The sequence below is a fragment of the Pristiophorus japonicus genome, chromosome 11 (genome assembly GCF_044704955.1).
Source record: "Pristiophorus japonicus isolate sPriJap1 chromosome 11, sPriJap1.hap1, whole genome shotgun sequence".
Taxonomy (NCBI): Eukaryota; Metazoa; Chordata; class Chondrichthyes; family Pristiophoridae; genus Pristiophorus; species Pristiophorus japonicus.
Window position 1 is genome coordinate 192,768,094 of NC_091987.1, and position 14,929 is coordinate 192,783,022.

The following is a 14,929-nucleotide window of genomic DNA, read 5'->3' on the forward strand; positions in this document are numbered from 1 at the left end:
GGCTGCCAGAGTGCTGCTGTGTTGGGGGGACAATGGAGACGCTGTCTGGGGACGCACTGAAACAACTCATGGTGTGGAAGATCCGACTTCTGACTGGCTAGCCTCTTCATAGACATCGCCAGTCACAGTGGCTTGGGTTTGGGTGTGACTGTGGGAAACACAGAAAGTATGGCGGCAAGCATGGACTGCATCACCTGCCCAAGCTGAAGCAGAGCTTGTGCCTGTGATGTGCCATATTCTGCAAGGGTTCACGCCACACTCTCCGGCTCTCCAGTGTTACTGTTGGAGGCCACCAGCCTCGTGTGGGCATTGATGGCCTCGCTGGTATCACGGCTCGCACAGACAATCTGCAACCCTACCTTCGTAATCGTCGCTTTCAGACTGTCAATGCTCGCGGGAATTCTACCCAAGACATCAAAGAGCTGATGGCTGACCTGGATGCTCCTTGGACATTCCCATCATGTCCAGTTCCACATCTGCTTGTCTGTCAGCAGACCGACTTTTCAGACTCACCCTCCGGAGAGATGGCCTGCGGGATTCAACCCCAGCACTGCGTTGCTGCACACCACTGGTCCCAAGAGCCTCAGATTCCTCGAACCCCGAGAACGTCACATCGTCCTCAGGAGCTGAATGCCGCTGGTGGAACAGGGGTCAATTGATGCTGCGCCGGAGTCGGCTCATCCGTATCCTCCTCCTCTTCCTCCTCCTCCAGACAATGGCCTGATGTGGAGTGGTCCCCTGAGGGTTGCTGCGCCTGTGGCTGGTCATCTGGACTAATAAAGCAACAGACGAGTGGTTAGCAGCAGGGTAGGGGGCAGGGTGACATGAGAAAGGTCGCATAGCACAGGCTCATTTGAAGGACTGCTGCTACTCCATTATATCTAGTCCAGAGGCACTACAGGACATTGCTCCAACCTATCCCAGGGAGTGTGCAGGACATTGATCCAGCCCTAGTCCAGAGGCACTGAATGACGTTGCCCCAACCTATCCCAGGGAGTGTGCAGGACCTGCCCTGAGTATCCGAATGGGAATCAGCGCCCCCAGTGGCAGCTGCCTGACCCGTGATGCCGATGAGGCCTGCCATTCTATCCTCGATGTCAGTGAGTGGCAGGGTCTGAGGCAGACCGCCGCCTGTCCGCTCCTGCTCACGCTGATTGTGTAACTTCTTTGCCTGCAAAGATAAAAATGGGAATGATTACAAGAGGTCCATCTGCTCTTGTGGCACAGATAGCCACCAAAGCACGTATACCATACTATTTGAATGTAATACAGTCCTCTGTTTAAAGGCCTTGGAAGTTGCATGTCGTTCATCAGGAGGACATCAAGGTAGGGAGCAATCTTATGAGATCTCAGAAAGCAATCTTAATAATGTGTAAAGATTGGCAAATAGGGTGCTGAACTAAGCCTACCTATGTGTCATGCATTTTAGGAGGCAACCCACAGAGTGCTGAGAGGCACCAACAGCATGAGAACAAATAGTGTGTCAGATTTATAATTGAAGTAAAGAAGGAGTGCTTGAATTAAAATTGTACTCACTCGACGACCCTTGTCAGATCATTAAACTTCTTTCGGCACTGTGTGACCACAGTGTCTGAGGCAGAGACCTCAGCGATTTTCCACCAAATCCTTTTAAATATGGATGGCAGTGGTTTAGAACCACCCCGAAGATGCACCTGCTGCCATCTTCTTTCCACAGGCCCCCACTAGAGCTTCATTAGCCTCGTGGCTGAATCGTCTGGCACACTGTCTAGAATCGTCATCCTCCATGATCAAAATCCAAATGTAAAATGGCTGATTCAGCCCCAGTTGTACTGCACATGCGCGTGGCCATGCCCTGCATTAGTGTTTGCGACTGGAGACCAGACCAGAAGCACGGGAAGAAAAAAAAACATTTGCGCATGTGCAGAACAGTTAATTTTTTTAATGCCGGAACTTTCGGCTCCGGCGCACAAAGTGTGTGTTGCAACGCCAGAGTTAACGCTAATGCGCCTCATGAACTTTCATTTGGCGAAAGTTCCTCGCTCTGGTGCTAAATGTTTGGTTCTGCCGCGAATTGCGCCCGGAAATGGACGAAAATGCAAAAAGCCGAAAATCTAGTCCAAACTCTTGATTTTTTTTGCCCATGTTACATAGAAAATAGGTGCAGGAGTAGGCCATTCGGCCTTTCAATGCTTGCACCACCATTCAATATGATCATGGCTGATCATGCAACTTCAGTACCCCATTGACCCGAAGCAGATCATTAGCTGCTTCTATATCATTAAATTTGTGTACCATGATAGAGGAGAAAAAACAACTTTGTCACTGCACTGAATTTCATTGAGACTCACGCCCTCAATAGAGTAGGGCTCCTGCCTTTGTACAGCAGGTAGTTTGAGGGAGAAAGTGGTTAAGAAATATTTTACCGTTTTCATCCATGCCAAAATTTACACTAGATTGGATGGGTATAATTTTGACTTTGGGTGATACGGATTTAGCTGCCCGTTATAAATCCCTCCCAATTTTCATTTCCAGTGACTTCAATAGAAATGTAAATCGGGAGAGGTGTATAACAGGCAGCTGAATCGATACCGTCCATGTTATGCTATCGCCCAAAGTCAAAATGATCCCCGATGTCTCTTCCTGTTCTTACTCCAGAAATATTCACATCAGGTATTAAAATACCTGAATACTGACACTGAAGTCTTACATTAAATAATGCACTTACTATCACTGTGCCAATGTAGCTGTGATGGAGGAAGTGGTAACTATATTTCATCAGTGGACAGCTCATTACACCCATAATATCCCGATCAAAATGTCTAACAGAGACAATGATATAAATAGCAATGCTGAGGTTTCTCCACTTTGGAAGAAACGGTTTTAGTAATTATAGCAAATACAGTTGGCACACAATTTAGGTTTATATATCACTTTGTCTCAGTGGTACCACTCTTGTGTCTGAGTAAGAAGGGTGTGGAGTTCAAGCCCTAATCCAGGTTGGAGCACACAATCTAGGCTGACACCTCAGTGCAGTAGTGAGAGAGTGCTGCATTGTCAGAGGTGCCATCTCTCACATGACATTAAACTGAGGCCACACCTGTCTATTCAGATGGACTTAAAAGGTCCCCAGACACCATTTATGAAAAAGAGCAAGGTAGTTTGACCTGGCCAACATTTATCCCTCAACCATCACCACCAAAAACAACAACGATAACAACTTTTATATAGCGCCTTTAACGTAGTGAAACATCCCAAGGCACATCACAGGAGTATTATGAGATAAAAATGTTGACACCGAGCCACATAAGGAAAAATCAGGGCAGGTGACTAAAAGTTTGGTCAAAGGTGTAGGTTTTAAGGAGCATCTTGAAGGAGGAAAGAGAGGTAGAGAGGTAGAAAGGCAGAGATTTTAGGGTAGGAATTCCAGAGCTTAGGGCCTGGGCAACAGATTAATTGGTCATTCATTTCATTGTTGTTTGTGCAAATTGGCTGCCATGTTTGCTGACATGACAGCCGTGACTGCACTTCAAAAGTAATTAATTGGCTATGGGACATCAGAGGATGGGAAAGGCACTGTATAAATGAAAGCTCTTTCTTTACAACTAGTGAAGACAGGGATTTCATCACAGCAGTCTAGTTGTAGCCTTACAGTTATATGGCTAACAGAGAGTGCAAGTTATAAGAAGTGTATACACATAGATATGCAAATAGTGTATTACTGTAGTTCTGTGCTGTAATGTATGCACCTGTGAGTATGCTCTCAGGTTTGTTGAGCTGTTGATCCACCGGTACGCTCGCGGCCTTCCGCGAGAGGTGGGCGCCAGAGGGACTGGAGTGCCTCATCACCCCCGGCAACCAAATTTTAATTTGATTTTATGTTTTAAAGTTTAATTTGTTTTAATTGCCGGTGTTTTTAGTGTCCCCCTCCCCTTTTATAGGGGGCACTTGGAAAAAAAAATTTGATTTTAGTGCCCAAAAAAAACAACAAAAAAAAAACAAAATAACCCCCAAGAAAAGGAAAAAAAGAGGGCAGTTATAAGTGTCTGGAGTGTCCCCCAGATCGGGAGGCACTTGATTTAACTGTTTAATTTGTTCTCCAATCAAAAGAGTTGTTGAGCTGTTGAGTCTGGAACAAAGTCTCCACCAAGCGCAGCTCTCCACCGGCTGGAGTGGCGGCTGTCCTGCAGGAGCCGCTGCTCGGGAATCCGTACCTCCATGACCGAGGTTTTAGGTGGCAGTCGGACGAGAGGGCTGTGGCTGGTGAGGTGACCAGAGTCAGGGACCTGCTCGATGGCGGAGGAGCGGGCTGGATGGCGCCAGACATGCTGGCACGGCGCCTAAATTCGGCCGACGTCCGCCGCGCGGCCAATGCCATCGAGTCGTTAAAAACATCTCTGGGTCCTGACTCCGTTAGGTGTGTCGAGGAGGCTCAAGCACGTGGGGAGATCCCGTCCGAACTGACCCCCGTCCGGACGGAATTCGGCATCGGCGCCAAACCCCGGAACCTCCCTCGGGAGCCGGCGCCTCACAACTTGAGCCGCCTCGGGGAAATCCCTTCCGTGCCTTTCAGTTCTGTGCGGAGGGGTTTCCTGTACGGGCTGCTCCTGCACACTCTTAACCTTGCCATCCTCGTCTGCCGTCCGGACACACCATGGCACAACATCTTGCCGTCCGGAGGAGGCGGGGGTCCCCGATGGAGTGCACTCTACGTGGGAGTCCTCCCACTATTTATCGGGGACTTGGCCTGGAGGGTGGTGCACGGAACAGTCCCGTGCAATAAATTTTTAAGTCGGTTCACGGGCTCCCAGGCCGCCTGCAATTTCTGCGGTCTGGAAGAGTCCGTGTTCCACGTTTTTATTGAATGTACGAGGTTGCAGCCCCTGTTTCATTATTTAAACGGGCTGCTCCTCAATTTCTGGTTGCACTTCAGTCCCACACTCCTGCCTTGTCGGACTGCTCCTGGGCACGGCCAAGGGTGCCATCTGCCGGTCCATGCAGCGGGTGGTCGAGGGAGTCGTTCAGCCTGACTGCCTGCCTCTCTTCCGCGCCTACATCCAGGCTAGGGTGTCCCTAGAGATGGAGCACGTGGTGTCCACCGGTACGCTTGCGGCCTTCCGCAAGAGGTGGGCGCCGGAGGGACTGGAGTGCATCATCACCCCCGACAACCAAATTTTAATTTGATTTTATGTTTTAAAGTTTAATTTGTTTTAATTGCCGGGGTTTTTAGTGTCCCCCTCCCCTTTTATAGGGGGCACTTGTAAAATATATAATTTTAATGCCCTAAAAAAAAAACCTACAAAAATACAAAAAAAACAACAACAAAAAAAGAGGGCTGTTATAAGTGTCTGGAGTGTCCCCCAGATCGGGGAGCACTCGATCTAATGTTATTTTGTACTCCCCAAAAAGAGTTGTTGAGTCTGGAACAAAGTCTCCACCAAGCGCAGCTCTCCACCGGCTGGAGTGGCGGCTGTCCTGCAGGAGCCGCTGCTCGGGAATCCGTACCTCCACGACCGAGGTTTTCGGTGGCAGGCGGACGAGAGGGCTGTGGCTGGTGAGGTGACCAGGGTCAGAGACCTGCTCGATGGCGGAGGAGCAGGCTGGATGGCGCCAGACATGCTGGCACGGCGCCTAAATTCGGCCGACGTCCGCCGCGCGGCCGATGCCATCGAGTCGCTAAAAACAGCTCTGGGCCCTGACTCCGTTAGGTGTGTCGAGGAGGCTCAAGCACGTGGGGAGATCCCGTCCAAACTGACCCCCGTCCGGACGGAATTCCTCATCCGCGCCAAACCCCGGAACCTCTCTCGGGAGCCGGCGCCTCACAACTTGAGCCGCCTCGGGGAAATCCCTTCCGTGCCTTTCAGTTCTACGCGGAGGGGTTTCCTGTACGGGCTGCTCCTGCACACTCTCAACTTTGCCATCCTCGTCTGCCGTCCGGACACGCCATGGCGCAACAACTTGCCGTCCGGAGGAGGCGGGAGTCCCTGATGGAGGGCACTCTACGCAGGAGTCCTCCCACTATTAATTGGGGACTTGGCCTGGATGGTGGTGCAGGGAGCAGTCCCGTGCAATAAATGTTTAAGCCAGTTCACGGGCTCCCAGGCCGCCTGCAATTTCTGCGGTCTGGAAGAGTCCGTGTTCCATGTTTTTATGGAGTGTGCGAGGTTGCAGCCCCTGTTTCATTATTTAAAGGGGCTGCTGCTCAATTTTTGACTGCACTTCAGTCCCACACTTCTGATCTTTGGGCACCCTGTGCAGAGGGGAGCGGATAGGTCCGAGAGCCTCCTCGTAGGACTGCTCCTGGGCACGGCCAAGGGTGCCATCAGCCGGTCCAGGCAGCGGACGGTCGAGGGGTTCATTCAGCCTGACTGCCTGCCTCTCTTCCTTGCTTACATCCGGGCCAGGGTGTCCCTAGAGATGGAGCACGCGGTGTCCACCGGCACGCTCGTGGCCTTCCGCGAGAGGTGGGCGCCGGAGGGACTGGAGTGCATCATCACGCCCGGCAACCAAATTTTAATTTGATTTTATGTTTTAAAGTTTTATTTGTTTTAATTGCCGGGTTTTAGTGTCCCCCTCCCCTTTTATAGGGGGCACTTGCAAATTATATGATTTTAATGCCCAAAAAAAAATCACAAAAAAAACCCCACAAAAAAAAACCAAAAAAAAAAAGAGGGCAGCTAAAAGTGTCTGGAGTGTTCCCCAGATCGGGGGGCAATCGATTTAATGTTTATTTTGTCTCCCCCAAAAGAGTTGTTGAGCTGTTGAGTTGAGAGTGGCTTAGCCAGTCACATGATGTTCAAGACTCAATAAAACCCCAGTCAGTTGGGTTCGGGCGATCCACGATGAGGCAGCTGGTTGTGAGCCTAGTGAATGAACTGGTGATGTGTAGTGTGATTGTTGAACCTTTTGTCAATAAATCAACTAGTTCTTAATCGCAATGTGTTACTATGAATTCTTAAACAAAGAACCCATGAAGCAAATACATTATTATTAGTCTTTTTGGAAGTTTCACCTCCCTAGGGAGACCAAACTGGAGGAGTTCATAGTAGTGCAAGTCAGGCAGTTTTGGATGTATTGCACATGTAGACTACTTTGCTGTACCTAACATTGCTCCTTCTTTTTGGGTGTTAGGCTGTGCTCGCTTGTGGACTGCAATTGCTCAGTCTGAAATAAAGAAGGTTGAGGAGCAAGATGTTGTTCTGCCATGTCAGCATCGCTTTGGTCGTTTAGTATCAAAGAACCTGGACATTGAGTGGCTTTTGCAAGACTCTGAACCCAATCAGAAAGTGGTGAGCATTCCTTTAGCAGATGGTTTACATTACAGTCAATTATTATTCTGCTTGTGTTAATGTTCAATGAGATGGATACATTGCGTCATATTACATTTTAGTTTACTCAGCTGATACATGATTAACCTTTAAACCTACTCTGCAATTTCATTTTATTTAAACGCACAGCAAGGCTTTTTGTAAATGGCTTTATTCTAAGGTGGTATGGTAGTACCAGGTACCAGTTTATATTAACATAGCCCTGTTATAGGCCAGTTACATTCGCAACAAGATTCCCCAAATTCAGAAAGGCCTGCCTCTGAACTTTAATCCATTTATTTTAAACAGATTAATGTTGACACTAAAATAACAGGAATTTTTGCTCGATTTTGTTTGAGGAATCAGATATACTCTTCATCACAAGAGGGACAGAATATAAGAGCAAGAAAGTGCAGCTGTGGTTATACAGAGCACTGGCTGCTTCTCCTCTGGTTTATGGGGATAAAATTCAACGGGGGGGGAGGGCGTTAAACGGGCGGAAGTGGATTGACCACCCATTATACACTCCGCTAATTGAAGTCAATGGAAAGGAAATTTGGGCGGGGTGTATAACGCTTGGCTGATCCCTTCCAATGTAGTATGTTAACCCTATGGAGTTTTTTCTTGAGTGTCCCATCTTTAGAAAGATATATTGGTCTTGGTGAAGATCTGCTGATTCAGCAGACTGTAAACTGGAGTGCAGAGACTGAGCTATGAGGAGAGGATGGGTAAACTTAGATTATATTCTCTGGAGATGAGGGTGATTTTATTATGCTGGATGAAATAACAAAGAGAATTTACTGGGTAAATAGGGAACAAGTCTTTCCTTTACAGGGGAAATCCAGAACAAGGGAACATGATCTTTGAATTCAAGTTTTAAGCTAGTTAGAGGTGAAGTCAGGAAAAACTTGTTAATACATGTGAGAATGTGAGCACAAAGCCCCAGAAGGGGACAGAGAAGGTTGATGAAGTGAATGCAGCGAATGTTGTCTAGATAGATTGTAGGAAGATGTTTGACAAGGTGCCTCATTAAAGGCTGGTTAACAAAATTGAGGCTCATGGAATAGGAGAGTCAGTGTCAGCTTGGATAAGAAATTGGCTAAAGGTTAGAAAACAGTGAGTCGTGGTGAATGGTTGTTTTTCAGACTGCAGGATGGTGAACAGTGGCGTTCCCAGGGGTCAGTGCTAGGACCACTGCTTTTTTTGATATCTATAAATTACATGGATATTGGAATATAGAGTCAAATTTCAAAATTTGCTGATGATACCAAACTTGGAGGTGTGGCAAACAGTGAGGATGATACCAATCGACTGCTGTTCCCATTAACTGATGGTGCAAGGACTAGGGGCACAGATTTAAGGTTTTGGGCAAGAGATACAGGGGGGATGTAAGGAAGAACTTTTTTTATGCAGCGAGTGGTAATGACTTGGAAATCGCTGCCTACGGTGGTAGTGGAAAGGGAGACGATCAATGATTTCAAAAGGAAATTGGATAGCACTTGAGGGAAATAAACTTGCAGGGCTATGGTGTTAGAACGAGGGAATGGGACTGACTGGATTGCTTTACAGATTGCTTGCATGGACTCCATGGGCCAAATGGCCTTCTTCTGTGCCATAATGAGTCTATGGGCCAGAACTTAGTGGCCTTACCGCCCACTGCCGCCGAGTTTTTTAGGTGGTTTCCCCTCGGTGCCATTTTCGTGGAGGCCGCCCACTGGTGGGAGGGGAGTGCTACCGGCAGGCGGCCTCTGATGGCCGCTGGCACGCAAGTGACCTCCCGCCCGCTGAGCTGCCAGATTGGTGCGGGCGGGAGTCGGCGGTAGCAGGGGGAAGGACTGCTGCGTGAAGGCAGGTCTAACCCCAATGGTAAGTAAGAAGACCTGCAAAAAAAGGTTAGTGAGCTTCTTTTATTAATTTGTATTCAGCAGTTTATGTGTATGGGGTCCCCTGAAGGTCTTCCAGTGTTTTTTTGGGGGTGAAAGTTTTTATTGCTATGTGCTCCCTCCTCCCTGGGTCCGACTCAATCCTCGGCGACACTTTGGCGAAAATTGCATTTGCCGCCGAGATTGGGAGCTCCCGCCTGCTGCTGCCCAGATTCACGGCGTAACTCAGTTTTTTGCCACCGGGTGGTCTTTCAAGGACTTTTTCACGAAACTCCTGCCCAGAGTACCGTCGGGTACCTCGGTGTCCTTTGGCTTCCACCAAGTTCAGGCCCTATGACTTTATATAAAGTCAAATGAGGGATTTAAAAGGTGATATATATTTATTAGGAGGTAAGGATCAGGAGGAGCTATGGATATACGGAGAAAAGGAAGGCAATAACAATAGAGCTGCCTTGGCTAACAATATGATAGAGTAGGCTTAATGGGTCGAGTGATCTACTTCTCTAAAACATTGATTCAGGCACTTAAATGGGCACAGTACACTTCATGATTGGCTAGATTGCACATGATCTTTGGAAGAAACATGCTTGATGGGACAAGTCGTCATCATCATAGGCAGTCCCTTGGAATCAAGGAAGACTTGCTTCCACTCTAAAAATGAGTCCTTAGGTGGCTGAACAGTCCAATATGAGAACCACAGTCCCTGTCACAGGTGGGACAGATAGTCGTTGAGGGAAAGGGTGGGTGGGACAGATTTGCCGCATGCTCTTTCCGCTGCCTGCGCTTGATTTCTGCATGCTCTCGGCGATGTGACTCGAGGTGCTCCGCACCCTCCCGGATGCACTTCCTCCACTTTGGGCGGCCTTTGGCCAGGGACTCCCAGGTGTCAGTGGGGATGTTGCACTATATCAGGGAGGCTTTGAGGGTGTCCTTGTAATGCTTCCTCTGCCCACCTTTGGCTCGTTTGGCGTGAAGGAGTTCCGAGTAGAGCGCTTGCTTTGGGAGTCTCGTGTCTGGCATGCGAACAATATGGCCTGCCCTCGCCGCACAGCACTGCCCCCCAGTCATCAAGATCTGTGGCGCGGCCCTGGACAACGTGGATCATTTCCCATACCTCTTATCAACAAGAGCAGACATTGACGACCAGAATCAACACTGACTCCAGTGCGCCAGTGCAGCCTTCGGCTGCCTGAGGAAAAAAGTGTTTGAAGACTAGGCCCTCAAATCTGCCACCAAGCTCATGGCCTACAGGGCTGTAGTAATACCCACCCTCCTGTGTGGCTCAGAGACATGGACCATGTACAGTAGACACCTCAAGTCGCTGGAGAAATACCACCAACGATGGGACAAGTAGCCGTTTTCTGATTCCATGGCCAGAATGTTCCCCCAAAAGATGGGTGAGTTTCGAGTGTGGGAGCGCAGTATGGCTGAGAGGAAGGGCATATAATATTTTGCGAATCACACAGCTAGGGGGCACGTTAGAGTGGGCCGAGGATAACTTTCCTTTGATTTGCCTCTCTTCCCCCACCTTGTACTTGGCCACTGGTGGATACTTAGTAGATTGTGAACATCAAGCCTATATTCCTTGCTGTAATATGTTAATGTTTTAATATTCTGTATCACTGCACCATCTCAATACAGCTGAATGCTGATAAAGTGATCACTCAGTCACCCTAAATGTTATGCTTGACAGCTGCCCACCATTTCCTCAAAGGAACTGGACAAGTGACCTCATGTCATTCCTGTGACAAAGATTCTCTTGAATAGTTTGGGTTGACTGGCTTGTCATTCCTCCCTCTTTTTATGTGGAAATTGCTTGCAGACTAAACTCTGCTCAATCTTTCCCCCTACGGCATGGCTGGGATGGAAACTCACTTTGGGGGCAATAAATGAGATGGGAACATCAGTTTTCTGCTCATCACACCCCACGTTATCTCTGAACTTTGCAGATAGCATTAGCCCATTTGAAGATCTTTCTACCACAGCCCAGTTAACAATGCAGGATGAGTAAAATAGAAAATAGAAAATGGTAAGATAAACACAGAATCAAGTTTTTCTTATATTACTCCAGTGAATTATTTTGCACAAGCTGATAATCATGTTAAGCAAGTTGTTCTCTTTATACATTTAATTTGGCAATGGAATGACCAGAGTTCATGTATTAAGCTCATTTCAGGCTTAGATCCCGAATTAACAGGTGAATGTGAGATTACATAGAATGACATTGAATGCACAGCCTCATATCAGTGTTTATGTTCCACACAAGCCTTTTCCCACTCCTCTTCATATAACCCTATCAGCATAACCTTCGATTCCTTTCTCCCTTATGTGTTAATCTAGCTTCTATTGGTTAGAGTGAAATTGCAATCGGTAATTAAGATTCTCAGAGAAAGTATCTAATTTGCATATTATGTTTTGCCTCCCTATATTTAAGACATTTGATGCTAATAAGGAACAGGTAGATTATTAACTGCTGTGTAGTGTTCAGCTCTCACCTCTATGAACACCGGATCAAATTCTGCCGCTGTTCCACCTCATACGAGTTTTCATTAGTCAAATAAACAACAAACTGCATATGCTGGAGGACAGAAACAAAAAGTAGAACATTCTGGAAATGTTTTGCTCAGTTAGCATTTGTAGAGAGAAAAGGCAGGTTGACTTTTCGAACAGAATCTGCCTTTGTTAGGAGCCAGCTGTTTAATAATGTGAGCAAATGCAAAAGGAGGTTGAATAACCTTTCGGGCCAGAAATATGCTTTCACACCGAGATGCGGTAGAGTGGCTGACGCGAGCAGAAGGAAGTCACATCGAACTTAGTGAGTTAGGATCATGGGCATAAAATAACTTCCACATGAAGGGAGCCGCTCTGGAGACCAACCGCACACAACATGGACCGCGATCTAATCTTTCCTCCTAAACTCCACTGCCAACAGACACACAGATGTAAGTTGTTGCATCTTCCCGGCATTGCTACCAGAAATGGGTCACAAGGAGGTGGGTGACTGAGAAAAAAACATGTTGTCGCTACTTCAAGCTGTTGCTTATTAGAACTAATTCTAATTGGCCGTGAACTGAAAGTGGAAATAATTGGACTCTTGTCAGTCCAGTGGTTCTACACGCACGTGTTAGTGATGCTTTTACATGAATTCACTTTGTTAAACTGGAGTACTGCAATCTGACTTGTTTGCAGTAAGTGATTAGCTGAACGTCGTAAGTGGGGCGGCTGCGAGTTTTTCAATTTTTAAGTATTAAATGATCAAAAACAATCATTTCTCAAAACAGATACTTTCGACTTTAAATGAGTTCCAATCCAATAAAACCAGTGTACATGATCTGCATGCACATCTTTATCCACAGTTCATAGGCACATGCGCTTTTGTACTGACATTAGAAAAGCTGAAATGTGAATTGAAAGTTTATATAAAGTGACGTGCCTAACAATGTAGCCAGAGGAGCACAAGGCTGATGAAACTCAGCCCTTCACTTTGCAGAGTGCACCATCATTCAATGATCTGTCTTTTTGTGACCTTAGGGAATGTGTAATGACCTTTTAGCCCTTTTCACAAACATCATTGACATATGGCATTATCTGTCAGGAATCTAGGAAACCTAAAACAAATTTTGTTTAACACATATTTCAACCTCAACTGGATTACATTTTGAAGGAATTTTTGTATAAACTTCTCTAAACATGCAGTGAGCTATAGATGTTCACTGTGGTTGCTTGTGTAGAAAGCAGCCAATGTTTTCATGCTGACACTTTGTCGTACTTTATTAAAAGAGCTCTGTAACCTCCTACAACCCTCTGAGAGCTCTGTCTCCTCCAATTCTGGCCTCCTACGCATCCCCGATTTTCGTCTCCGCACCATTGGCTGCAGTGCCTTCAGCCACCTAGGCCCTAAGCTCTGAAATTCCTTCCCTAAACTTCTCTGCCTCTCCACCTCCTTTAAGATGCTCCTTAAAACCTACCTCTTTGACCAAGTCACCTGCCCTAATATCTCCTCCTTTGTCTCGGTGTCAAGTTTTTTATTGATTACCCTTCTGTGAAGCGCCTTGGGACATTTTATATAGTTAAAAGCGCTATATAAATGCAAGTTGGTATTATTGTTCTATTGTTGTGGGTCTTCACTCTCTCTCCTGGGTTCCTATCACAGTCAGAACCCAGGATTTTTTTTGTTTCCTTTCTCCTCCTTTCTTCATCCCCCTGTTCCCACCTACTTGTGTATTTTATTCTATTCTCTTTTCACTCACTAGAGATCTGTTCTGATATCCTGCTACTTGTAATATTTATGAATCACCTTGATATGCCATAAATAAAACATTTAAGTTTGGTAATATTGCCAAAATATCTAGTACCTTTCACAGGCTGTTGATGCTATTTTAGTAAATTGAGTTATTTATTAACTTAAAAAAAGCAACATTCTGATCTGATCTGACTTCACCTTGTTTTCTTTTTGGATTCTTGTGTAAATGGTAGCGTCTCATTGGTATTTTTTTGTAAAGTGAATTGTGGTTCAACCTATAAAGGATGAAAGAATAATTAACATTTAAATATTAATTTGCACCTGTTAAAGCGACAATCTTTCCGCTGGTTAAAATGCAAACATTGAACTGTTTAATCTCTGTGCAAATTAACCAAGGGTTATTTAAGGAACTGCTTTATTAAAATAGTGAAGTAAATGCCAGCAGTACATTCATTATAAATTACAGTCTTTACCAGAAATAGAACGTTAAAATGATAACCTTTCAATTAACCAAAACAGCTTTTATCTGTTTGAACGAAATAAGTTATGTTGTGGGATGAAGGTTCCTTCCTCCTCGATTGAAGGGAGATGTTAGACCGAATCAATTAACATTCCTCATATCCCATGCCATAATTGCAAGGCCAAAGAACTGCGTTGTTATATTTAAACAGTGTCACTAACCTTTGCCACTGACGCAAAGGATATTAAGGCTAGTCACCGGCATAGGATATCTGAAAGTCTTTGTATAGAAAACATAAATTAAAGCAGAAAATGAGCAACGAAGCATTTGTTTATCATTCATACATCTAACGATAATATTTACATTCTCCGTCCTCCCTAGAACAGAACGAATGTGTCATTTTGTGTGTTTGGGCAAACATTTATATGACAATCTAAGTGAGGTTACTCACTGGCACTGACAAAAGTTTGCTGTTTCACTATGGTATGCTTTCAAAAGATACAGTATAATTGTACTAAACTGCACGTTCAAACCGACTTCACTGAGTACATAAATAAACAGGATGGCAGAGTTAAGTGGAACAAATAAGGCTAGAAGAATGTTATTGTAATATGGTGATGTTTATATGCCAAGCCCTGTTTCTATGGATTTGCAGGGTGAACAAAACGGTTGGGTTTAACAGATTCTAAAGCTACCCTAATGCTTTGTTTAGAGCCACGGAGCCTTAATACAGGCTCAGCTATCAAGTGCGCAGCATTGAACTGAGTAGAGCTTATGTTCTTAGCTCTCACCAGGGGACCTCCACGGCCATTTGTTTATTTTCCCACTCTTGTTTTGTCTCTCTTTTATTGCTGTGCAGTGCCTGATTTTCAACTGGACAGATTGTGGGCAGAGCAGTTTTTGACAGTAAAGTAGAATAATCACTTAGAAACTGGAATAATCACAGTCAGTGCTGTGTTTACTTCATGAGTGTTACTGCCAGTATTCTGGAAAGAAATAAAGGGAAGTGAAAGAAATAATTAATCACCATATGAAAATGTTCTCTGACCGTTAGTGG

General features: G+C 45.8%; 1 protein-coding gene across 1 annotated transcript in view; it reads left to right on the forward strand.

Annotated features, from left to right (window-relative positions):
* LOC139276415 (CXADR-like membrane protein) overlaps window positions 1–14,929 on the forward strand; it is a 140,874-nt gene that overhangs the window by 105,213 nt on the left and 20,732 nt on the right. The window contains exon 2 of the mRNA XM_070894380.1: window positions 7,111–7,268. Coding sequence (XP_070750481.1) covers window positions 7,111–7,268 — 158 coding nt within the window. The remainder of the gene's footprint in view (window positions 1–7,110; window positions 7,269–14,929) is intronic.